The sequence below is a fragment of the Cydia splendana genome, chromosome 19 (genome assembly GCF_910591565.1).
Source record: "Cydia splendana chromosome 19, ilCydSple1.2, whole genome shotgun sequence".
Classification (NCBI taxonomy): domain Eukaryota; kingdom Metazoa; phylum Arthropoda; class Insecta; order Lepidoptera; family Tortricidae; genus Cydia; species Cydia splendana.
Genome location: NC_085978.1, coordinates 1821373 through 1849064, shown reverse-complemented (window position 1 = coordinate 1849064; position 27692 = coordinate 1821373). Strand labels below are relative to the sequence as shown.

Sequence of the window (27692 nt, the reverse complement as noted above, 5' to 3'; positions counted from 1 at the left end):
AATAGTACTTTGCAGCTGCATCGTCATTGAGAGTTGATTCAATTGTTTCCTTATGGGTCACCCGACCAATCAGATGCGGAGTCTAAATGTGTGCTGAATGGTAAATCGTGGGTAAATCACTGGGAAATCTATTGGGTCAAGAATTTTCCTAATGACGACAACAATGGGAACTAATGGCATGATATACGTATATAAACGTTTTTTGTATATCACAGATTATGAACACAGTTCAGTTTCACAATTTGCCCCATCCAACTGTTATTTTAGTATATAAACAGTGTTTTACACACCATGTAAAACAATAATTAGATTTCTAAATTATAATAGATAATTCTAAATCGTGTTTTAACCGACTTCAAAAAACGAGGAGGGCTTGGCACTGACTTCAAACGTTTCAGTTGTTATAGCATTTTTGTTTATTATCATAAAATCGTCAAATTCGTGTGACGTAATTAATGGATAACCAATGAAATTCCCTGACTGCAGTAAAGTGCTTGTAACAGGACGCAACCCATAAAAGTGTACATCGTACACTGTACATTGTACAGTATACACTGTATACAGTACAGTGTACACATTCCGATATCACCTTTACGCCGGCCTTGAGATTGGTCAAAGTCAATGCCGACCGACTCGCTTACCTTTTTTAACACATATATGTTTATATAAGCTACCTACTCCTACTAGGGAATTTTCCTCATAGCGAAGTGATAATTAACGTAGTCTTCAGGAATAGAGTTGATTGACGTTTGATAATGTCGTTTTCACATTGTGGTGTTAAGTGCGAAAAGTTGGAAATTCGCAAGGGGCTATTCATAAATTACGTCATTTCAAATTGGACATCGGATGATGGTAAGAGTTTGAAAAAAACATTGTTAGATTTAGGACATTTCGTGCTATTTACAAATGTACTTAGTTACTTACCTATTTCCATTCAATGTACCTATTTCCATTCAACTAATTAAGAAGAGAAAAATTACATATTTGGGCGTTTTCAGAAATAAATATCGAAAACCCGATTCTCACAGATCCCGGTGTTTTTGGGTTCTTTCAACTCAGAATCACTAGCATAAATATTCAATTCTGATGATAAAATAAAATGTCCCAAAAATTTGTATGAAATTCCACTACGTCACGCACATACAAGTGAAACATTTTTTCATACTAAAACGTGACGTAATGGAATGGACATTTTGGGACATCTTTTTTTAATGGTGGGATGGAGAATGCTGTCGATTCTGCGTAGAATGAGCCCAAGAACGTCCAGATGTGAAAGAATCAGGTTTTCAATATGTATTCCTAAAAACGCCCATTTAACTTTTTTATCGAATTCAGTATTTCGATCTGCGACTAAACTCGCCCTATGAAAATCATAAGAACTTAAGTCTTTAGAATGTAATTAGTCAACAACCCAAACACAATAATTTATGGGTCACATCCAGAGCCCCGTGGCACACTGCCCCCGAATTTGGGTCGTCTGATTGGCCGCCAATTGATCGAATTGAACATTCGCGATTCGCGGAACGGAACGGCATCGGCACGTGTTGGGTCGATTTCATATTCTATGGACGATACCTATTGTCGTAGACAGGAATTTGAGACTAGAAAAGTGTTGCGAAATATTTAACCGTGACAACGATGGCACCGTTAGGGTGGTATTCCACCGGTCCAATTCCTTTGTCCAATGTGCATTGCGTCTCACTCTCTCATTAAGCAAAATGTGAGACGCATATACACATTGGACAGATGGAATACCATCCTTAGGTCACGTTATTTATACGGTTACAGCGCCTTTTGCTTCAGCTGTAAAATAGGTACAAAATGTTCATGAGTTTCTTTATTCATTTCAACTCTTAGTATAGGTTTTTTACAATAAGCATATAAAAATAAAATATAAAAACACATAAAACAACAATTAAAAATACATATAAAACACATAAAAAAACAATAAGAAATACATATAAACACATTATAAAAAACCTATGGTGCTGCCAGCAGCGGAGCAGGGCCCAAGCTGCCGGTGGTTAGGGCTGCAGAGAGAGGAACCGGCGGACTATCCGCGCCGTGTCCATGATCACCGTCTTTTGCATCTGACCCTTGATCCAACCACCCAGCTAGAGTCTCTCTAGGTGTTCGCCGAGACTCTTCGCTATGAGACCGTTCGCTGATACGACTATCGGAACAATGATCATCGAATCAACATCCCACATGGCGGTTATCTCGAGTCGTGAGCCAAGTCTAGGTACTTCACGGTACTTGCTGGATTTCCCATCATAGGGGATGAGAATCTCGTGAAATTATGATTATTTCTATATTGAAACTTCGCAATCACGCTTTAGAATTAAGTGTATAATATATTATTATTAAGTGGCAGTCAAATCTGACTTCGGTAATAGGCCTTCCTTCACATTACATTGACAAGTTTTTTAATTGTGACCTATTTATTTTTATAGTCTACGTTGATACCTCAGCAGCGCGTTTTTAGCATTACGACAGCGCCATCTATCAAACATCTGGCATAACAGGCAAAGCCCTAATATAATATATTGTTCCAGGTAGTGACGGACGAGAGTGACGGCTGTGGCGCCAAGTTCTCGGCGCTGATCGTCTCCGACAAGTTCCAGGGGAAGCCTTTGCTGGCGCGCCACAGGTAAGATAAGCATCATGAATCTAGTCTTCTTCCTCGGTATATCCCGGCATCTTGCCACGGCTCATGGGAGCCTGGGGTCTGCTTGACAACTAATCCCATGATTTGACGTAGTTTTTACGAAAGCGACTGCCATCTGACCTTCCAACCCAGAGGGGAAACTAAGGCCTTATTGGGATTAGTCCGGTTTCCTCACGATGTTTTATTCCTTTACCGAAAAGCTACTGGTAAATATCAAAAAACCGGGCAAGTGCGAGTCGGACTCGCGCACGAAGGGTTCCGTACCATAATGCAAAAAACGGCAAAAAAAACGGTCACCCATCAAGTACTGACCCCGCCCGACGTTGCTTAACTGCGGTCAAAAATCACGTTTGTTGTATGGGAGCCCCACTTAAATCTTTATTTTATTCTGTTTTTAGTATTTGTTGTTATACTGTCTAGCTATCACGGTTCGTGAGATACAGCCTGGTGACAGACGGACGGACGGACAGCGGAGTCTTAGTAATAGGGTCCCGTTTTACCCTTTGGGTACGGAACCCTAAAAAATATGGTGGGCAACAAATAAACTCGACCAATCATAGTGTCGCATTGCGTAGGTATGTTCTGTCCCTCACGGACGCACGCGTATAGCACATCTATACTATAGAATAGATGGTATGGTAGGATACCTATCCTACCATCAATGATAAGCATGTGAAAATGAAATGAAATGAAATCATATCTCGGTAGACACGTTCATATACCTAAATAATATAGACCAATGCCTTCATAGTATTTATACTACGAAGGTATAGTACAGTACGATGGGACTGGCGTAATCTTAAGATTAAAAGTCCCTTTAAAAATATCAAAATGATTGAAAAAAGAAAAAAAAAATAGTATACTATTAGTCTATTACCCTTTACAAAAACCCTATAATTAGGTATCTCTGAAATGAATAAGCTTACGTGTTCGCTCTCACATACACCATTCACAGTCCAAACAATATAGATCCCAAGAAATATAATCATTTATCTGAGTTTGAAAACCTTAACGCATTGAGATTAAGGCTTATTATTGACTAATTGAGTACGCTATATTACAGTACTGAGCCTCAATTTAATGTGGACAAACGGACAAAATAGCTTTTATTGGAGATAGTGTCTATTATGGGATTACGATAGACTGTTTTGACTGAGTGATCAACTTTTTCTTGCCACTACTTGCCATGGTTACGGTCTCCTGGGTCACTCTAAAATACTAAGCTTGAATTTTTTGGTAGTTATAAGGCCTTTCCATAATGGGACATCTACTAAGCACGTTTGTGGAACATGGTACAGCAGCTCTTCTAAGAAACTATGCTACTATTGTTTCCTGGCTGATGGGATAGAATGGCTGACAAGAAATAGTTGATCGGCCCTAAACAAATGATGAATAGGTGTCAGTATTAGTACCTCTAGTGTAAATTTCATTCGATAACGTGACGTGACGTACAATCAGCAACACTCCTAACTGTTCATTGGTAGACCTTATTACAAAAGGCACAAGGTCCACCTATGTACACGTACAGGTACGCGTTTGCGCTAAGTGTCATTTTGTTTGGGATTTTGAGTTTCCAAAACGTCACTCAGGTCAATTTCGGTAGCTCAGTCCGGGTAGAGCGATGGGACGGTGTCCGATGTTCGCGAGTTCTAAATTAATTTGTTTATTTTCTCCTTATTTCATATGCTGTTAAACAAAAATACAGTAATAACTTTATTATACTGCCGACTATACAAAAAAAAAAACTGAACTAATATTGCATTATTTTTTCATCGTAAACACTTTTTGTTATTATAATTTTTTCCATGACAAAAAGATAACATTGTATAGTTTCGAATTGCGTCAATATTTTGAACAATAAATGATATGATCATACTTTTCTTTCTAAACAGTTTTCCTTGATTATATCGCGAAGTTGAAAGGTCATTTTCAAATGATAAAAAAATGGAGCATGTCTGATTATGCTCAGTGTAGGGTTCTGCAGCCACTTGGTACAAATAAAATTTGGAAGACATATTATTGTGAGCCTATTGTGTCCTACTGCTGGGCAAAGGCCTCCCCCCTCTTCCTTCATTCGTACCGGTTTTGAGCTACGTCTGGCCAGTCTCTCAAAAAGGAGTCCAAGTTATCCCGCCGACGAGGTCTGCCTAATCCCCGGTTTGACTCGTGGGGCATCCACTCCATGATTATCTTGGCCCACAATTAGGCATGCGGCAGACATGACCAGCCCAGTCCCACTTTAACTTGACCGATTTTAGAGCTACATCTTATATTTGAGTTTTTGAGCGCAGCGTGGTGGACTGTATCAAAAGTCAAATGAGGTATACGCATGAAGTATAGGTAAACGTTTATTGCACTTTTGCAGCTGTGTGTATATATGTAGGTCCTTAAGACACAGCATTGAAATTGCAATAACATTATAAATTCAATGTACAAGGGCGAACTTATTCCTATAGATAAGGGATCTCTTCTAGTTAAACCTGTAGGATAACTTGTTGATCAATGAAACACTAAAAGTTCAAGCCTTTCTATCTCTGGTGTTTTTAAAGTTATGAGTGTGATATTTCGTATGAAGATAAACAATTTCGTTGGCTATCATATGGCATTCTTGGTTTCTACTTATCTGTAACAGTTCCTGTGTCATAAGCCTTTTTTTTGAAAAATGAGTTTTGTTTCATTGTGTAGGTACTTGTGCATGTTTTCAATGAAACACTCTGATTTTTACAGTGAAACAAATGTAATAATTATAGTCTACCATGAAACATCGTTAATAAACATTGAAACGGGAAACGGTGTAATAAATAAAATAAGTGACATTAATACATATATGCTTTCACTCAATTAATGAGAAAGGAAAGGAGAAAATAGTGGTAGGCTGAAATTAGTTATTTAAAAGGTTTCCGACATATGGAATCATTATAAGATTGCTGAAATATCTAAAAGCGAAAGACTTGTTTCATTGTACACACACCTGAGTTTCATTGTGAATCGAAAATCTGGTCGGCAGGTACGGCATGCTGCGAAAAAGGCGCCTTTTATGTCCACGGAGCATGATTGCCAACTAGGTAGACGCGGGAGGGTTTTGAGCATCTCCATGCTTGATTTCATACACTTTCTTGCAACATAGTGTTTATACACGACTGTTTCAATGTAAGACATGTGTCCTTAACCTTGCCATCAACAAAGACATATGTAACTTCGTATAAGACGAATAAAGTCTAAGGAAAAACCGTGCCTCGGAATTGAAGCAAAAGTCATTCTCGAATAGATGGCGCACACACCTTTAGCCTATCCTCGGCTAGATGGCGTGACGACACCGTTTCATATTTAACAATTTTAACACATAGATATCAGTGAATGAACATGGATCTAAATGATATAAAAATAATAAAATCATTTATCCATATATATACATGTTTTGATAACTTTATACGTTTTCATTTTGAGTTTTAGTCGTGTGTCGATAGATGGCAGTAAATTTACAGTGACTACAAAATTTACAATGACAGGACCCCTCTATACTATCTATTCTTTTTGCCATCAATGAAACATTCAACATATAAGCCATCCTATCTCAGCCATTCCTAAAGTTAAGTATCTTATATTTTGTCATATGATAGACAAATGACCAATTTTCATGGTATTTTAGTTTCACAAATTTAGCACATAGGTTTTAATTATTAAAAAAAATAATGAGTTTGTTTCATTGGGTGCTGGTACTGGTGTTCAGTGAACATCATGTTTCATTGTATACTACATAAAAATGTTTCATTGTGAGACTAGGGGGTGTTTTTTTAATCATTTAATAAAAACTGCACCAAAGAGTGAAAGAAATTTAAAAATATTTAGCACCAAATAAACTTTAATACACATAGAACATAACAAAAACTTAAAAAACGCCAAACTCGAGTCTATATCTTGGTAAAAAATTGCGAAAATTAAATGAAAAAATTTACTTTTGTTGCACGAATTCACAATAATGCTCGTAGCAGCGTGCTCCTTCTCCGAGGCGCGCTCGTGTTTTGGGGAGGTGCTGGGGGTCCCTGAGCCTGCCCTTGCTTGACAGACGGCACTAGCTGGTAACACCTAGTTTCCGAGATATCGCAAAGTTACACTGTGTCCGATTGTTTCAATGTAGAACAACTGACCCTATACAAGGCGTTTATTTAGTCACCTGCAATAATTTACCAGGTGAATATTTGTATAGGTCATACTGAGCAACTTTTACTATGAGACCAACCCCGAAATCGCGAAAAAAGTGGCTGTTTCATACATTTTGGCTATCTGACCTTGACGTTTTCTATGGGAGAATAAAATGTTCTTTCGCGTTTTTGAGGTTGGTCCCATAGTAAAAGTTGCTCAGTATGACAGATATATTTAGAACGTAAATTAGTGCATGTGACTAAATATTCTAAATAAACATCCTGTATGATATGATATTCATAATTCATATGGAGTCCGGTTAGGTGCATATCTGAAACGAAACATACAGAACCCCATAAAAAAAACAATTGAAGCTCACTAATCTATATATTCCTTGCCCGCAGACTCGTCAACTCAGTTCTTCAGGAGGAGCTGAAGGAGATACACGCGTTCACGCAGAAAACTCTCACGCCCGACCAGTGGAACGCTCAACAATAATGTACTAGAATAAAATGAGAATTTAAAAAAGTAGTTTTTTTTTTTATTGAAAATGTTGAGCGGAGAGAATCTGTATACCGTGAGTGTGTCGGCGCCGGGGAAGGTGATCCTGCACGGGGAACACGCGGTGGTTTATGGGAAAACGGCCATCGCTGTCAGCCTCGGGCTGAGGAGCTCTATCGTTATAAAGGTATGTTTTTTCATTTATTTTTTTACTACAGTGGTTCATAAATAATTTTTCTTCCCGTTATTTTCGGCAATCCTCGTTTATTATACAAATGGCTCTGTATTGCAATTTATACACCGTGTTTTTATTGAATTCCGTTAACTTCGGGGTATACTCAAGTACGTTTAAGAAAACTAAACGGCATAGTTAATTTGCAAACATTTTTTTTTTCCATTTTATAAGTATAAAAATTAATTAAATGTTGCATATGGCGTTGTTGTAACACGGGCATATTTAACTCAACCAAACAATTGAAATCTGTGACTTATCAATGACATTTCGAAATTCGATCGTCCGAGATAGTACTTAAGTTTAGTAGCAAATGTATGAACTCGTATTAAACACTAATCAATATGTAAACAGGGCCTAAGGCAAGAGTACACGCTCGTAGGGGCCTTATCAGAAAAGAAAAACTATTGATTATCCCTGAAATGGAGTTAATTAGAATACCGGTGTCTTTGAGAAAGTAACTTGATAAGCTCAGGAATGAACCTTGAAGTAACGGAAATAAATAAAGCACGGTGTATAAAATGTACCCGACACTGTTTTAATTTTACACCTAAATATTTTCTGAAAGATCTGAGAAAGTAATTTATTTTTATCTGCAAGGACTGCAAGTTATCTGCTAATCTGCAGAACTTGGCACCCAGTTAGATCTTAATTATTTTCATTGAAGTCGACAATCACTAGGAAAGCGACTAATTTAATGCAGTCAAAATTATATAACATATTCACTGCCAGCGCGAGCTACGCGCTAGGACCATCACTAACACCTTCTAAAACAAAATCCCCCGCCGCGTCTGTCTGTTTATGTGTATGTTTGTTCGCGATAAACTCGAAAACTCCTGAACGGATTTACATGCGGTTTTCACCTGTCAATATAGTGTTTCTTGAGGGAGGATTAGGTGTATAATTTGTTAAGGTTTTGTGTAACCCGTGCGAAGCCGGGGCGGGTCGCTAGTAGCCGATAATTCGTATTTTCCGCTTTGTACTGAAAAGCGCCTACGAACACAATTGAATGTGTTACCTAACCTTCCACAAAATGCATAAGATCCAATGTAATTTCAGCCAGTTTTAGTAAAATAGCATAAAAAATTTGAGCTAAATCGAAACGCATTTGACGACATTTTCACAGTTATATTTTTGATGACATACCTTTTACTTTAGAATCTAAAAGAAATTGTTTGCATTGATTAGTCTCAATCTGCATTTGGTAGGCTTTATTAGACTTGCATCTAATCTCGAGAAATTCTTGTTTCGTTGAAATTTGCTATATAGGGGTTTTCGGGGTCGAAAAATCGATCTAGGTATTATCTCTGGAAAAACGCGCAGTTTTGAGTTTATATATGTTTTCCGAGCAAAGCTCGGACTCACAGATATAATGGTTATTCGAAAACGCTCAAATAATGCAGTAGGTATTAAGTTTTGAAAACGTTGAAAAAAGTCGTTTCTTTATAGTTTGTACTGAAATAAATAAATAACTTCGACTAAAAATAAATCTCCAAAAAATAGAGACTTTTGAGCTACCTACGTATTAGGAATTTTGGTTGCGTATTCTTACCTTACGTAGGTAGGTAATGTACTTAATTGTTCTATATATACTCTATTAAACTACATGACGTCTGTTATTGACTAATTTAATAATTATTATTGTTTACTTTTGACTAAGTATCACATGTTCGAATAATTACTTAAATACGTCACCTATTCCATTATATATAACTAAACAATAACGCCAAGGTAGTAAAGTCTGTCTGTATTTATAATAATTATTTCAACATACATATGTTACTCAGTTAAGAGCAAACAATTAATAATTGCCCAATCCGCATTGGGCTAGCGTGGGGACTATAGCCCAAGCCCTCTCGCGCATGAGAGGAGGCCTGTGCCCAGCAGTGGGACGTATATAGGCTGAAATGATGATGATGATGATGAATTAATAATTATTATACGAGTCAATAACAGCTTAGATTGAAGTATATAATGATAGGATTTTTTTTTAATCTACTGAAAGATTGTTGTCTTTTTATAAAACAGGAATTAATGGGGTTAATAAAATAATGGTTCCGAACTGAAATATAAAAAAAAATGTAGTTTATGATATCGCCAGATAACAACCAAAACTCACTAATTACTACCCGAAGTTAAAAGCCATAGTGAACCATATTAATACCTAAATAAGGTTGAATTAATAATATTTTCTTAGTAATTAGTGAGTTTTGCTTGTCACCTGACGATATGTCTTTCGCATCGCTTGTTTTTTTAATTAAAATATTAGTTATGTACATTCGCGTGGGATCATGATGATTGATAAAAACTATCCTACGTCCTTCCTAGGACCTTAATCTACCTCCACATCACAGGTACCAATTTTCATCTAAATCGGTTTAGCGGTTTAAGCGTGAAGAGGCAACATACAGACAGACAGACAGTTACTTTCGCATTTGTAATATTAGCAGGCATGCTCTTGCTGTTAATTGTATGTTTGTATGTTTCCCCGCTTGCTATGATAGAGCTTTTTGCTATATTTTGTGTGTTCACTGAAATAATTAAAAATGTATAAATGTATGGGTTGTATGAGTTTTTTATTCATGAATTTCATGATGTGCAATACGGCTTGTGGAATACATTTTGTCTGAGGTTGTGACGCGATCCAAATGCAGTTTTTTTGTCTTCTTATTATTAAACAACATATAATAAACGCGACATCATTTTTATATATAAAAAAAAACAATAGCTTTTAGATACAGTCGGAGGTCTACACAAAACACTTTTTTTTGGAACGTAGTTACTAACATAAATACTAATTAAAAAAAAACTTTTTATTACTTTTAAATATAAACAAATTACGTTATATTATTTTATTGTCACAATTATTTTAATAGTTACATTTTGAACATTGCTTATAAAACTATTTTGTTAATTACGAATTATTTTGCGAAATAATAACGTGCGTAACGTAAACTAAGGTATCATATATCGTCGCTATTCTTACTCAACCTCATATCTGCAACAATCATTTGATGGAAATGTCGCTTTTCTTTCATTCGGAATACGGGTGTTTTTGCATGTCATCAAATGAGTATTGCAGATACGAGGTTGAGTAAGTATAAGTAAGCGGCGATATGTGTGTTCAAGTGTATTGTTTTAAAGTTTTTTCTTTGTATTTTTGTTTTGCAGTTTCGCAGTACCTTGATAGTACTGTAACGCTGTAGCTAATTTGAATAATATAATAAATAAATATAAAATCATACTACTTACTTACTCCTATGGCGCGACCCAAAGTGTGTCTTGGCCTCCAACACGACTGTCCGCCACGGACCGGGATCAGTGGCGGGAAATATAAAATCATAATGGAATGGAAACTAGCATAAGTAGCTTAAAAATGCGTTTGTACCGCTTTACGACCTTTTCGATCGCATGCCTGCTCCATCCGGGCTCCCACACCACACTGGACCAAACCCTCACACCTCTATCTTTACAGGAAGTCAAAACCGTCGGAGAACCAGCGGTCTACATCCACCTACCCTGCGTCGGTCTCCAGGAGACCATACCCCTTAACCCCACCGTGAAGGCTCTCTTCAACCCGCAGCTCTGCCACGGCGTCACTGGCAAGTTCTCCTGGAAGATACCAGGGCATCTGGACCATGACAACCATCTCAGGAAGGTCAACGAGTTCCTGCATCAGATCAAGCCGAATTTTGATGAGCTGCCGAACAACCAGAAGAATTCTTTGAGGAGCTTCCTTTATATGTATTCGGGGATTTTCGGGAGTACGAATTTGCAGGTAAATTTTATTGTGTTGTATATAATTTTGAACAATATTATGAACGTACTTTTGGAAACGATACGTGTATTATATTATAATATTTATAACTTTCGCGGTTTGAACACATATTAACTCACATTTTTAGACGGGTCCAACGCGAAATTTATTCAATTACCTTTATTTACCGACGTTTCGACACAGGTTTCACTGGTCGTGGTCGCGGCTAAAAAAAATGTGAGTTGATACGTTGTATTCCTTTTGCCATAATTTTTGTCCCGTATTACATTTACGTACAGTCTCTAAATCTGTTATTTAGCTTAGCACCCCTGCATACATGTTTAGATGCAAAAAAAAATCGAAAAACTATTCTACTACATTGTTTTTGTATTGTAAAGCTTCATTATTAGGTATTCTTATTTCTACTAGCCCCAGAACATGCATTAAATTTTATTTGCATTCTAACTAGAAAAATCCAATAAAGCGTCGAGTGCGGACAGTAAATACCAAATGAGGCGAAGCATTCCAGAGCAGAATATTGAGGGACCTTATTTTATTGGGTTCATACGCGAGGCAACGATTCAAACTGCCTCGCTAACAGATAGGGCTATTATTAGGAAGAAGTTATTTAAAATACTTAAAAGCCTATTTCCCCCTTTTCAGAATGTAGGTTAGTTTAGGCATTTAGACGACATTCATTTACAAATCCAATCTCTCCAGGTCAAATCCATGGACATTTCCATGGGCTCAGAGCTGACCATAGGCGCTGGGACCGGTAGCTCCGCCTCATTCGCCGTCTGCCTCGCGGGTGCGCTCCTACGGCTGATGGCGCTGCGGGCGCGAGGCAGCTTCGAGCCTCCCGGTGATTTTGAGCCGCGCGAGGCGGAGGCGATTTCAGCTTGGGCGTATAACTGCGAGCGGATCATGCATGGGACGCCTTCAGGTGAGTCTTGCTTATATTTAGACATCTTTTCGATCTTTGTTCTTAGTGTGGGGTGGGCTCAGGACTAGACTGGCCACGCTTTGCACAAACTTGTCAGTAAGAATGCATACATTATCCCTATAAAAACCGGACAAGTCCGAGTCGGACTCGCCCACCGAAGGTTCCGTACTTTTTAGTATTTGTTGTTATAGCGGCAACAGAAATACATCATCTGTGAAAATTTCAACTGTCTAGCTATCACGTTCATGAGATACAGCCTGGTAACAGACAGACGGACAGTGGAGTCTTAGAAACCTAATAAACTCCATAAGTACTTAACATAGCGGTTGGCATGAAAACTTAGCCTCGTCCGACTCTATAGGCATCGGAACGGGCAGAACAGAGATTTGCAAGCTATACTCCGGCAAACCTAGTTTGTCAGTAGAAAAAAGCGCGATATTTAAATTTTGTAAGGAAGACCGACCCTCCGGGCCTACATTTTTCGCCGCCTTTTTCTACTGACGGAAATGGCTTGCCCAACTATATTAACATTTTTTAATTGCATATCTTTGCGTAGGTAATACACTTGTTTTTATTAAACTAAATGACGTCTATAGCTGTTTATTATCAGTTAATAATTAATTAAAGTTCAATAAGTATTGTTGTTTGCTTTTGAATAAGTAACATATGTTCAAATAATTATTTTAAATGCAGACGTCAACAACCTTTATTCTGTCTACTGGTTTGCAAATTTGCAATTTGCATCCAGAATCATCGAAGCAATTGGCAAATGCCCTTGGCACACATCGCGGATTCGAACCTTGAACCTCTGTACACTGCGGCCTTGCACTGTCAACGCGAATCACTTAACGTGAATTATTCGATGAATTGGCTACTTAAACTTCCGAACTTATTTCTCCATTGATTTATATCTCAGGACGGGCCTTACGGGCACTAAAAACCGAGCAAGTGCGAGTCGGATCGCGCACGAAGGGTTCCGTACCATAATGCAAAAAAAAAGCAAAATAAAAAAACGGTCACCCATCCAAGTACTGGCCCCGCCCGACGTTGCTTAACTTCGGTCAAATCACGTTTGTTGTATGGGAGCCCCACTTAAATCTTTATTTTATTCTGTTTTTAGTATTTGTTGTTACAGCGGCAACAGAAATACATCATCTGTGAAAATTTCAACTGTCTAGCTATCACGGTTCGGGAGATACAGCCTGGTGACAGACGGACGGACAGCGGAGTCTTAGTAATAGGGTCCCGTTTTACCCTTTGGGTACGGAACCCTAAAAATGGTACAAGTTCAGCGGTGTCACTCACGAATTTGAGCCAATCGTGCAGCCTAACGCAACTAATAGTTGCGACCAATCGCGCGCGTGATGCGAACTCATCAACCAATCGCGTTGTAGCGGTGTCACACCGCTGTACTGGCCCATTCATGTCCCATTCTTATTGCTCGTAAGGCCAGTCCTGAGATATATGTCGATGTATTTCTCTGAATATGCAGTCGCTATCAGATAGATCGCAGCAGCCGAGGTGTTCACAAAATCTGAACACGCACTCAACGCCTTGACAATAGAGGCGTGTACAGATATATGTGACCACCTTGGTCGCTCCGATATATCTGATGGCGGCTGTACCATCTATATTTATACAGTTAAAGATACACTTATTAAGATCTACCGAAGGTCACTTAATATTTATTTAAAATTCATTAACCTTGTGTTAATGCTTTTTTAATTAACCGATAGTCATTTAGGAATGCTTATTTGATATTAGTTTTATATGACATAACCATGGGTCGTAGAGCTTTAAGCCAATCTTTATTTAAGAACTAAATAAATAAGGTTTAGTAATATAGGCGCATACCTTTCTAACTGTAAAAAATAAATAGGTACATGCCATCAAAAATAAATTGTTTCAATTGTCCCCAGTCTACCCTACCTAGACAATCCAACTACCTAGACCAAACCTACACAACAAATCCAAGCATGCACCGAACGTTTCTTCCGAATGCAGGAACGCCTTGCCCAATTAATTCTATTGTGACGTCACAACATCTGTATCGAATAGGTATGCGAAAAATATGTAAATAGACATTTTGATCTTAAACTGTTCATGCATAAAGTCTATTTCAATAGAACTTGCTAACTATGTAAACAAACCGCCATATTGAAATTGTCTCTGAATGATGAATTTACTAGTGATGGGCAAGACTCCTACTTACTACTTTACTAATGTCAAACCATATCGAATAATAAAATACCAACAGTAAAAAACAAGTAGTTACTTATTTTTAATTTGTTTAATCACGATCAGAAGACAAATTAGTACTTAAGCATGATGTATTGATGTATTTTATAACCGCGGCGGTAGGTACAGAGCGTGGGTTGGGTAGTGTGTAGCGGGTTTAATATCACAAACTTTAGTCACAACACTACCCATCATAGACAATTGTAGAATTTAAAAGAAACAATACCGTCATTCCAACAGGTCCTAATAACCTAACTTATGAACCCATTTTAAACTTTTAATTAAATATCCAAGATATAGTTATATATTTATGTATTTTACGGAACGGACCGTTTCAATAGTGTATATGTGTATGGTTTCAATGGTATTTGATGAGGTGGTGTGAAAATTGAAAGAGAAACAGTGATAAAACAAAGTTACGTTGTTTGTTTACATAGTTAGCAAGTTCTATTCAAATAGACTTTAGGTTACATTATGCAAAACTTTATTCAAATGTCTTTCTATGCTCAATTGTCTGCTCTGTTTCTAAGCTCAATTCAATGTCTAATTTCAATAAAAAGTTTTGTGTTTTAGACAATTCAATTAGAATTTCATCTCTTGTGTTTTTTAATTACGAATTGAAATGGGTGATGTTAAAATACTTGCCTAGTGATTGTTTTCTGGCTCGATCGAAAAAATGTTATTTAGTCTCTTCAGAGTTCTGATACTTAATTTAGGCTAATCTATGTTTAAATGTCATATACTAATATGATACGTTTTATTGAAGATCCTAACATTGACAATGAAAAGAAATATTGTATCACGTTTTGCTCACATGCTTAATTAATATTGGACGACCTATTATCGAAATGGCTTACAACCATTACAAAAATGTATAACACCTTATAAAACAAAGTCCCCCACCTGACGGTTTGTGTGTTTGTATGCTCACGATAAACTCATAAACTACTGAACGGATTTTCATGCGGTTTTCACCTATCGATAGAGTGATTCTTGAGTTAGGTGTGTATAATTTGTTAACCCGTGCGAAGCCGGGGCGGGTCGCTAGTGTCTCATAAATAAAATTTCCACAAAATCAAAGTTTATGTAAAGGGTTGTCCAACGGAACGCAACCATGGAAACAAGTGAAAAGTTAAAGTGTATTCACCCAAACTAAATTAATTATTTTGCTCAGCGATCCAAAGAGAATCTTGGCCTCCGAAACGAGAGCATGCCACCTGTTCCGATGCTGCGCAACTTCCTGCCAGTTACTAACGCGAAACTGAACCAGTTCCGCCGTCACACTGTCTTCCCAGCGACACCTGGGCAGACCCACCGGACGGCTACCAGTCGGTCGTCCCAAGAACGCCCTCTTGACAGCCCGATCCTCTCCCATTCTGAGTAGGTGACCGAACCAGCGAAGTCTGTCCGCTTTCATTTCGCCGATGATATTGGGTTCGGCCACTAACTCCTCGATCTCGGCATTTTTCCGGATCCTCCAGGTGCCGTCATCTCTCTGAATAGGTCCCAGGATCTTGCGAAAAACTTTTCTCTCTGCCACTAGGAGCTGACTTTCTTCTTTTAGTGTTAGGCACCAGGCCTCACAGCCATACATTAGGATATAACGTATAACGGTTTTATATATCCGTAACTTTGTATTCACCCATAAATGTTTTTTTCCAGGCATAGACAACGAGACCTGCACATTCGGCTCCATCGTCTCCTTCAAGAAGGGCACGAAGGCGCGCCACCTCGACATCCGGCTCAACCTGCGAGTACTCCTCGTAGATTCGCGCGTGAATCGCGAAACACACGCCCTGCTCGTCAAAGTCGCGGGCATTCGGCAAAGGAACACCGCGGCTGTGGACCACGTGATGAACGCGCTGGACGACATCGCTCACACTGCCACGCAGGTTAGTACAAAAACCGGCCAAGTGCGAGTCGAACCCGCGCACCAAACCATTGGATTTATGCCGAGAATGAATTTTCAAGAACATTTTTTTTTCAGGTTTTGGAAAAACTCGCTGGTGGCAAGTGTCCAGCTGACACGGACGCAGACTATCAACACTTAGGAGTAAGTATTACTTTGTATCTTGGACTTTTCAAAAGGAAGTTTATCTTCCCGTACCTAATCATAATCTAATTTATATGTTGGCCTGTGTTATCTGGACCTCCTGAAAGAAAATTTTTTAGTAAATATTTACCTACATTACATAATATTATGCTAAAGTATACTATAAATGTTTCAGGAACTGTGGGACATGAACCACTGCCTTTTGGCGGCGTTGGGCGTGTCACATCCAGCCCTAGAAGCGATCAGGAGCCTAGCGCGGGCCCGGAACCTTGCCTGCAAGCTCACGGGTGCTGGCGGCGGAGGGTACGCATAATTCTTCTGTATTCGTAATTTTTCGTTAGTCTTTATATTGATCAGAATTGCGTTAATTGCCCTTAAATATACTTATTTATCATCTCAAATATAAAATGTATTCTTTGAAAACCTGAAAATACTAAATTATACTTTTTGTGTTTACACTTTGGTGCCGTGACCAGGATTCTTGCAGTTTAGGCTAGGTTATAAAAAAGGAAACCGATTTGTATAATTTTGCCTCTTTTTCCCAAAAGTTATCCGCTAAAGATGGACTTGCTATTAAAACTATAGGCCTTTTCAATCAGAAAAAGTGTTGCGAAATTTGTTTAGGGTTCCGTACCCACCCTACTTATCATTTTTAGGGTTCCGTACCCAAAGGGTAAAAACGGGACCCTATTACTAAGACTCCACTGTCTGTCTGTCACCGATCTCATGAACCGTGATAGCTAGACAATTGAAATTTTCACAAATTATGTATATTTCTGTTATCTCTATAACAACAAATACTAAAAAGTACGGAACCCTCGGAGGGCGAGTCCGACTCGCACTTGTTTTAAATTAAATTAAATATCTTTTATTATTAGGCAACTGAGGCCCTTAGATACATATGGGAAGGCCGGGTAAACACGAACCCTGGGTAATCGCGAACCCAGCTGTTGTTTTAACATTTTTTATTTATTTATCTTACAGGTACGCGATGATCCTCATCCCGCCTTCAACTCCACGCACCACTGTGGACTCCCTCACGGGGCAGCTCCTCGAGAACGGCTTCCGCGTCACGGAGACCTGCCTCGGCGGCCCCGGCGTGCAGCTCGAGATGTGACACAGAGAACAAGGCTAAAGCCCCGGTAGACTACTCCTACAAATATTTCAGCAGCGTCCGAATAATAAGCACAGGAAAAGTTGATTATGACCTGTTTTCCTTGGACTAAAATCGTAAGTGATACGCTGGTACAACACTGCAGTTAGACCGATTCCAGCAGGGAATAGCCTTCTAACTAAAAGACATGGGAAAGCTGTCAATGCCATGGTACCCTGGACTAAAGCTGTCAGTTGCTTCAAGACTGCTCCTAAACCGATTTCAGCAGCGTCCAACTAAAAGACAAGGGAAACTATGTCCTGTCGTTTCCTGGATTAATGCTGTCAGTCGTACACTAGTACAATACTGCTCTTAGATTAACTGCAGCAGCGTCCAACTACAAGACGATTAAAAGAGTTCGATGGCATGTCAATCACTGGTAAAATACAGCTCCTAACGTCATTACAACGGCGTCCACCTCGAGAAGCAATAAAGCATGTCAAAACGGAATCTCTAGCCTCCGTGTCGTTTATAGTTGGAATTGAAGTCAAGCTGATATATTTTACTGATGCTAGTGCAATCTAACATCTACGAATATGTTTTCATATAGCATGTCATACATATTAGTTGGTATTCGATACCAAAAGAATGAAAATTTTACAAATTATTGAAGAAATGCAAAAAGTTGCAGATTATTGTTTTATAATCACGGACTGGACGGTTGTACCATAAAAGACAATTTAGAGAAATGTGGACTAATAGCTTAATAAAGTGTGTGTTTTATACTGTGTGTTGGTGATGGACAGATGAATATTTTTTAATAAGTAGTGCTCTACTTAATATACTTGTATGGTCGATTTGTTTGTGAATCACATACGTGGCTTTAAAAACACCATTAAATGTATGATGCTTATGTATACTGGCGTTAAACGCAAGGCTAATATGAGAAAACTGGCCTTGACAATTGTCATCTACCATTGACAATTCGTTGTCATTTGACGGCCATATTTTTAGTGACCAACGCTTTTATATGGGGCCCTACATCACCACGGTGACAAAAAAAATGCCGCCTTACACTGACAATTTACCGTACATCGCTGTATTCATATGACATTTCTTTACAGGAATGTCACCCAGAATTTTACAGGAAATTGTCAGTCTCACGTGTCAATTGTTAAGTTGGTGAAATACCCATCTGAAGTGTATGAAAATTGTCATTGTCAGATGACAAGTTGAAAAAGGCAAGAGACAAGAAATACAGAATAAATGCACAACACGGAAAGGTTAAAAAGAAAGAGTTCTGAATGTGTTGTGGTCTATTCTAATGGTAAAAGACAATTTATTACCATATTATAATTAAAGTTAGTTTCTATTATACGCCATCTCTGTTTAACTTAAATCAAACCTATATTTTTAAATATAGTTGGTTTAATTTTCGTTAATCAGACTATCATCACTGTATTACAGTGCAAGATATTCTCCATACAAAATACCTCAATTCCATACAGTATTTCGAATGAATAGATCTGTCAATAATTGAAAATTATTATTGTATATTGAACTCTGTTAAAATGTGATTATACAAAGATGCTTATAATATTGGAGTAAATCACGTCTGAGGTTGGTATTACACCTGTCCAATATCTTGGTTTAATGTGTATTGCGTCTCACTCTCTCACTAAGCAAAATGTGAGATGCAAATACACATTGGACATAGAAATTGGATTGGAATACCACCCTTAGCTATGGACTTTTTCAGTATGCCCGTTTTGCTCAAAATATTATAAGCGTCTTTTTGAAAACATTCCTATAAATGAATCGAATATAATATCACTTAAATGAATTCATTTTTGTCATAGTACGCAATTATTCGTACACACAAGAGCAATTAAAGCAGGACACATTGCATGGAAATCTACATACATAGTGACCCGTTTTGCTCTTAAACGCAAGTGTATATTTACAATACACTAATGTCGAGTATTTCTTATTTGTTCCATGGAACTAAAGAGTTCATAAACAAACAAAAAATGGAACTAAGAAATGTTGAATAATAAGTAAAAATTTAATAAATCCACGATTAAATGTATGAATCATGAAATTAATGAACCAATGCTTTAGCATTATTTATTGTTTATTTTAATTATTGCGTTTATAATTAGTTATTTATTATAATTATGTATATTTTTACGTCAGCTCTGATTGTAAGAAGGGATGCCAAATTTTACACTTGATGTTTTAAATTTACTCAATAGGGAATATTACGCGAAACTCTGTAGGGGGCGCTACTACCACAATCCATCACAATCTGGGGGTCTACCGCGAAACAATAAAATCGAAATTTCGTTATCTAACCTCTTTTTCTCTCTTGCATATTCGAGCGATAAAGGAGCAGATAACTAAATTTCGATTTTCGCGTTTCCCGGTAGGCCCTTGTTAAGGGGTGCTTGATGCATCAATGTCTTATTTTATTGTCTGTGAAAACTTGTAAAAAAAACAATTTAAGGCACAGTATGTATAAGTTACTCTATGGTTTACTAGCTAGCTTAGTGCTGCACTCTGGCGGCAGAACATTGCAGTAATACCCCCTATTCTCATGCCCAAATTCCATGGATATTTTATAGTCAACTAAAATAAGATACCTATGCGATTCCAATCTCTTTGAGCTTTTCTCAAACAGACAAGATTAAACCTCGTAAGGCCCTCCGTCCTACCCGTAGTACTAATTACTTCAACGTAATTTAAACCATATTCAATTGGAACAGAGTTGTATTTCTTAGTTCTCTTTCAATTTCAAAACAAATGAAACTCAACCATATTTCCTTCACTATTTTTTTGTGGGCCTTAGAAAGATATTGAAATATAAATTATTATTCACTTTAAGTATAAATAATGTCTGACTGTTGAGTAATATTATACTTTTATTTATAAACATTTGTGTTTGTTAGACAGAGAAAACAATTTAACAATCACGGGCATTACGTTTTATAAATAAATATCTGGGAGACCGAGCCTTGCTCGGAAAACATATAAGTTTTCCCAGAGATAAGACCTAGCTAGATCGATTTATCGCCCCTGAAAACCCCCATATAGCAAATTTCATCGAAATCGTTACAGCCGTTTCCGAGATCCCCGAAATATATATATACAACAAGAATTGCACGTTTAAAGGTATTAGCAGTCACAGAATAAATAATAGTACTACCGTACAGAAAGGAGTTTCCTACAAAACCAAAGTTTGACAGCGGTTCAGGGTCGAATCATGCTGTCCCTTTCTAATGTATGGCACTATTCCTTTCGGCTTGTCAAAATTCAAGCCATTATCTTATCTGCGGTCGTGCACGCAAAGGGACGTCAAGTTGTGTCAACCCTAATAATCGCTCGGAGCAATGCTGAGCCGAGCGGCGCCGAGTTTGGCCGAACTCGGGAGTTTCGCACCCCTGGTATTAAATACATTAGATCAGCGGGCCGCATGCGGCCCGCAAATCTCTCACTTGCGGTCCGCGAGCCCCCCTGGCTATTTTGTATGTAATATTGTCAAACAACAATGTCTAATAAAGTCACACATATTAACAAAAGTGCGGCCCGCGTCAACTTCCTTAACTACCATGTGGCCCTTGGCTGCTAAAAGGTTGCTGACCGCTGGATTAGATAGATAAAATTTGGCATCACTTAGTTTTAATCGTTTTTATTAGTTAATTTATTACCCACCTAAGTTTCAACTGCGGGTTGAACAGCGCGTTACTACTAGGCAGCTACTACTTATACAGTTATTTTAATAACCATTCGTTCATAAATATCTATACATATTTCACGCCATTTTAGACTAAACAACATTTTTTTCTCGGTTAATCCATGCGCTATGTGCTTAGCTGAAAATGTTAAAATTAGTTACCCATATTGGCAAATTATAAATTACATTTTGTACTTTGATATAAAATATTGTAAATAAAATAATTTTTTAAAATTAATCTATTTTATTCTGAAAATAAATTAATATTGTTTTTTGGCAAAAATTCAAATGTTTGTCATAATTTTGAAAGAAAGAGATGGCACTGAATTTTTAGCTTTGCATGTAAGTTCTTTTAAAATTGTTGTGAAAATAAATCTTTTTCCACGGGCCAGGTGAAATTAAACCTTATGTGTAAGTCAGAAGGCCTGTTTTCACTATATAACTGTTATGAATGTTATATTCGCGTTTTGGTATAATGCTATCGCTGGGACTTCTTGCGAACATCGAAGATATCTTCGTCTCTTTCCCTCTAATATTGCAAAAGCGAGACAGATGCATAAATATCGAAGTTTTAAATTTCCCTATTATAAGACCTATTTAAATTATAAGAATCATGTGCAAATACGTTTAAATCATGTCACGCAAAGTCTTCCACAAAACTTTTGTACAGTTAGCAGCAAAATGATAACTACACATCGGTAACTCGTGGCATTTAGGTAGCACTTAAAAGATTAGTGATGAGCACACATCGGTAACTCGTGGCACTTGACAGTTTCTAACAGACTAGTGATGTGACAATGTTCTTCCTATACGAGTCGAGAAAAAGAAACCACAAAAAAAATAATTACACAAACGGGTCTACCGCGATATAATTTCATTGTTCTTACCTTTAATTCCGTTGTCACACCGTTCCGTTCGTCGTTGTTGTTGTTGTTCCGTTGTTGTTGGTAATTGTCTTTCCGTGACCACAGCTGGTGCAACTCAGCTGAAACGTCGGAATTAAAGGTTAAAAAAAATTAAATTATATCGCGGTAGACCCGTTTGTGTAAGTAATTAAATATGTGTACAAAACGCGAGAGTTTAAAGTGTTATAAAAAGGAATTAATTAAACTAATATTTTAAGTGCTACCTAAATGCCACGAGTTACCGATGTCTAATGATAACCTTAGCCTCCTAAGGCCCGAGGTCCTACCTATAGTAATTCTTCAGTTCGATGAAATCTAAATCATATTCAATTGGAACAGAGTCGCTTTTGCTTTGTTTCGTTCAATTTTCAAACAACGCAAAATCTACTCTTATGTCCTACATTATAGGTTCGTAATTTCGGGTTTTTCATTGGGGCCTTAGGAGGCTGCAGATTAATTCAATCACAAAAGTATTATCTAGCCTCGTGGATCCCAGAGACCTTTATAAAGAACAACATAGAAAAATGGTTTGTATTTTGGTAGAGTACAGTAAAGTTCCAAATTTAAAAATAAAATAAAGTGAAGGGATACAGGATGCTAGATTTTTAAACTGAAAATCGTAGTTCAACACAAAAGAAGTAAGATAATGTTGCCACTGCAATAAATTGTTTGTGAAATAGTGAATTTTCCTGTTTATAAATAAACACGCTAAGATAATTTATTTATTGGTAAGTTTCCTCCTACGATTTAAAAAAGTACTTTTTGTTATTTATTTTTACATAAATACAAGACGCGCTAGTAAAAAGTGGCAACATTGTCTTACTTTTTTTGGTCTTGAACTACGATTTTCAGTATAGAGGGTTTATTTAGGGGTTATTTTGTATCCCCCTCAAAAAAACGTAGGAACCCTAAAAAACGTTTAATTGCTGCTGACTGTACGATTGTCAAAATGTATTTATTATTATCATTTTAAGTTCCTGAGCTTATGTATAATTTGTGTGTTTCATAATATCTGAAATGTAAAGAGTGACGTCATTTTGTTTACGTAAAAATTGAATAGCCCTTAATATCTACTAAAACATTCCTCAAGGGTGAATTCCTTAAAAGTAGAATGATTTTTCCTACGTTTTCCTCAAAAAAATCTTACCCGACCTTTACGAATTATTAGATTTCGTCCGTCCGTCCGTCCTTCCCATAGGACTAATTACTTTAACGTAGTTTAAAACATTTTTAATTGGAATTAAGTCGCATTTCTTTTGTTACGTTCGATTTCAAAAATTAAGATTCAAATTTAAATTGCGTTTTTTGGTGGCCCTTAGGAGGTTATGATGTTGTGTTCTAATAATAGGCTGGCTATAATTAGTTTTTCAAAAAACACAATTTGACCGAATCATTAAATAACAGTACAATATTGATATCGTCATATCAAATACAGATGTAGTGCATAATTATTTTCCATCGTATTTTCACGGAAACGTGCGAACTTGTGTCTTGCCTTGTCTTGTCTTGTCTTGTGAACGACGTGTCTTGCTGTTTCAGTCAGTCTCGGTGCAAAAAGTACTGAGGTTGACTGAAGTAGCATGACAAATACGAACGTTTCCGAAAAAATACGACGAAAACAATTAAGGCCTGTGCACACCGGTGCGTGTGCGTGACGGGCACGTGCGCGTGCGGCGTTGTAGTATACAGATCCTTATGAGAGACGGCACACCGCTTGCGTGACGTGTGCGTGTGCGTATCCAACATTTTAGCGCACGCACACGCGCACGTCACGCACACGTAAGCCGGTGTGGCTCGGCCTTTATGCACTACATATGTACCTTGGGTTCACCCAGCTGCAAAAGTGCATGGCCATTTTATGAATGGATTCCGTTCATAATGTGTTCGTGCACTTTGCTCGCTGTAGGTGTAAATACTTTTGTTCCTAATTTTTGCCAGAATACTTAGGTAAAGAGATAATAAACTTGTGACGTCATTTCTTTAGATCCCGCAATTCAGCTGTAAGTTTAGAAAACTACAATAACGGGTAATTCTCATGTGTTATATTACCTCATTGAGCCTGATTTTACCTTTATAAGAAAGAGACTCGCTTGTATTGGCTATGGGCAAAATGCGGAATTTTCGTGGGACTTTTGACATATATCAACTGTCAAATAACCAGTTCCATATGACAGCTAAAGGTTAATTAAACTTCCAATATTGTAAAGTTCTTGCACACGGAGCATGTAACTTGCGCATGTTGTGACACGCGTGTCACACTGGGCGCGCCCAGTGACTTTAATTGTCTTAGTAAAAATGCGGGAGAGCGCAAGTAACTTGCGCATACTGCTCGCGCAAGTCGCGCAAGTTACTTGCGCCTTTACTTGCAACGCAACGTGTGCAAGCAAAATAAGTTTTTTTTTTCATGACAGTATTTATTGTGTGCGCTCAATGGTAGGGTATTTGGTGCTACGTGGAATAACTAGAATAATGTTAAACTATGAACTTAGTTGTATTAGTAAATTGTTCCAAGTATTTATTTTGACTTTTATTTACATAAACATTCTTAAGGCCAGTCCAGACGGGAACAATTTTTCTGTTCAATTGTCTGATCAAACCAGGTGGTGTGGACGCAAATACCAATTTGTCTCGCCGATTATGACCGATATAACCGATAAAATGGATGATTTTTTTAAATTATTACTGCTCACCATATCTAAATCTAAAATTGGTGATTAAATTGGAGATTAACGCCAATTTCTTTTCTGATCAACTCTGTCGATTTAATCATCCCGTCTGGACAGGCCTTTAGTACCCGAATTACATACCTAAACCTACGACTAGTGTAAGTAAGCCACGTACCGACAGAAACGACAGTAATTACAGAAACTTAGAAACTTTTGACGCATGGTAGTCTAATCCGCTGTTTTTGATTCTGACTGTGTACAGCATCACAAGTAGCGGATCTTATCGGTGACTGCGTCTAGTTTGCGAATGACAGGTTATATCTTTACATTTGATTTTCTGCCTTATGGCTGATTTAGACGGCGCGTGAACTCGCATGCGATTTTAGTTACATTGCGGACTGTTGGAGGTTGGTTACGTACAATTTATCCGAACGATCAAAAACCGCAATGTAATGAAACTCGCATGCGAGTTCTCGCATCGTGTAAATGAGCCCTTATTCTCTTCTTCTCCCGGCCTTGTCCCATTTCTATATAATTGGGGTCGACTATCCTTCTCAAGAGATATCGTTTCTGGGTCGTCGCTGTATCTAAATTGTTATTGGAGAAATCCTTTTTAATAACTGACACCCATGTAGTAAGGATAGTAGTAGCAGATTTTGTACCTTGCTGTAATAATCAAATAAAATACCATATTATCTAAAAGTGCATTTTATTCATAAATATCAACACTTCATTTACAATTATCTTGCGACTCAACAACGTGACATTTAATAAATTAATCGATGAAATTCATTCTAATACTGACATTCAATGCGTAAAGTAATTCTCGCGTATACAGATATTCGACCCTACTGTGTAGGAATAGAGCACACTTTTGTTTGATGAATCAAGTCCAAACTTTACTACATTATAATTATTAGAAGTCCTAAATGTCTTAAAACTGTCGTAAGTTCGGAGAAGGAATCCATCCATGGGCTATGGTAACCACTTATGATTATCCGGACTGTATGCGTGTTTGAGTTGTTTGCTACCCACATCGTTTAAGGATCCAAAAACATATTTGTGGCACCGAATAATACAGGGGATCAAAAATGCATTGTGTGTGTAAAGTCCAAAAAATAGTGCCCCGAATTTGACAGCAAAAATAGAATGTGTCGCTACGTCAACTTTAGACAATCAAGCAGGGAACCGAGTACAGAGCCATCTACATTACCTGTCAAATTCGAAGTAAGTAATCATTTTTCATACAAATCAGTGAAAATAAAATGATCTTTGAGGATCCTAAAGGGCCAAATGACAAATGGACTTACCTAATCTTACAAAAGTGTGCACATTTGAGTAAACCAAACCACAAATAAGGGAACAAGTGGAAGACATCACATATAAACCATAACACACAGTCGGCAATAAATAAAATGTTAATAATACTTGATCATCAAATTATACCTTATTTTTATAAGCATAAGGCATATAATTTAGTCAATCGACCATATCGATAATATTATTTCAATTTATCAACTTTTCTTGCTGACTGACTTTTCAAAAAACATATAAAAGAATAAGTAGTACCTAAAGATAAATAATCTACAAATGATTAAGAAATATTTTTTACAAATTATCACAAGAATCTTTTCTTGGGAATGATGAGAGGAGATATTTAATACGTTTTTAACTACATATATGTATGAAAATAATTTAAAACGGCTAATTTTAGTACAATCATATGCGAATCTGTTTCGACACCTATTGCTTTTCAAAGGGGCACTACCTATTAAAAAAAACATACAGAGTGACATCTACAACTGTGATTAAAAATTACTAGGTCATACTTGATTGATCATCATTTTGACTACAACACATTCGCCTACCGTTAGCGCTTTACTTAAATTACATTGTATTATTGTATCGTTCAAGCGAAAGCACCGTTTCTATAATATTTATACCAGACTCTTCAAGGCATATTTTACAGCCGACGTAAACCGACGTTCATCTCTTTCTAGCATGTACGACCGTCTCTGTCTGTAGAATGAGCTCCCAGCCTAAGTTGTCTTGTGGGACTACAATAGACTGCAATAATATAGCTGTGGATGGAGTTCTTAAAAAAGTAGTGTACCTACAGGTTTTTAAAGGGTCAACGCGAATGTAAACCCTTGTAGTTCGGCTATGGTATCAGGCGGGCCTTATGTTTGTTTGTTGTATAAAAGCCTAGCCTAGCTGGTATAAAAAAAGTAGGTGGCAAAGAGTAAGTAATCATTTATTAAAGAGACGAATCTCTTACGGGCTTGAGAGTCAGGCTTTCCGCTTACGATTACATTACAAATAATATAATATTACATTATTAAACTAGTTATGACTGTACTGTAATGAGAATGAGTGAGTTAGTAATGACTTTGGTACAGGATAGCTTATAAAGTGTACAAAATGGACATTTCTGGAAAATAAAAAAAAGATTTTCCTGAGTGTAGTTTTGAATATAGTTTCAAAATAACCCTGTATACTTATTTGAAAGTCCTACGTTATTTAGAACTTCCTTCCCCTTCACTTTTATTAAGTTAAATGGAGGAATGATATTCGTTAGCTGATGCTTCTCTGTAATTGTAAGTAATATAAGTAAGAAATGAAGGTTTTTGTTCCTATTATTTTAACTGAATGACTACTACTTTCACTTACTTTTACTGAGATGTTTCATGTTTGCACATGACGTGTTTTTGACGAATTTGTCATAAAATTATATGTGAACATAGCTATACATTCATGAGT

General features: G+C 37.3%; 2 protein-coding genes across 2 annotated transcripts in view; both read left to right on the top strand.

Annotated features, from left to right (window-relative positions):
- Positions 1-7354, top strand: part of LOC134799920 (bolA-like protein 2) — a 57629-nt gene extending 50275 nt beyond the window's left edge. The window contains exons 2-3 of the mRNA XM_063772358.1: positions 2556-2650; positions 7216-7354. Of these exons, the coding sequence (XP_063628428.1) occupies positions 2556-2650; positions 7216-7309 (189 nt within the window). The 3' untranslated portion in view covers positions 7310-7354. The remainder of the gene's footprint in view (positions 1-2555; positions 2651-7215) is intronic.
- A 7-nt stretch (positions 7355-7361) lies between these two features.
- LOC134799890 (mevalonate kinase) lies at positions 7362-17704 on the top strand. Its single transcript, XM_063772314.1, has 7 exons — positions 7362-7499; positions 11020-11322; positions 12022-12244; positions 16145-16374; positions 16470-16535; positions 16711-16838; positions 17520-17704. Exons 1-7 carry the CDS (start codon positions 7362-7364, stop codon positions 17650-17652), a joined length of 1221 nt encoding a protein of 406 aa, XP_063628384.1. The 3' UTR covers positions 17653-17704.
- The last annotated feature ends 9988 nt before the right edge of the window (positions 17705-27692 follow it).

Coding starts and splice junctions, on each gene's coding strand:
- LOC134799890 (XM_063772314.1), top strand. CDS start 7,362: ATGTTGAGCGGAGAGAATCTGTATACCGTGAGTGTGTCGGCGCCGGGG. Junction 7,500..11,019: donor GGAGCTCTATCGTTATAAAG/GTATGTTTTTTC, acceptor CTATCTTTACAG/GAAGTCAAAACCGTCGGAGA. Junction 16,375..16,469: donor TCGCTCACACTGCCACGCAG/GTTAGTACAAAA, acceptor TTTTTTTTTCAG/GTTTTGGAAAAACTCGCTGG.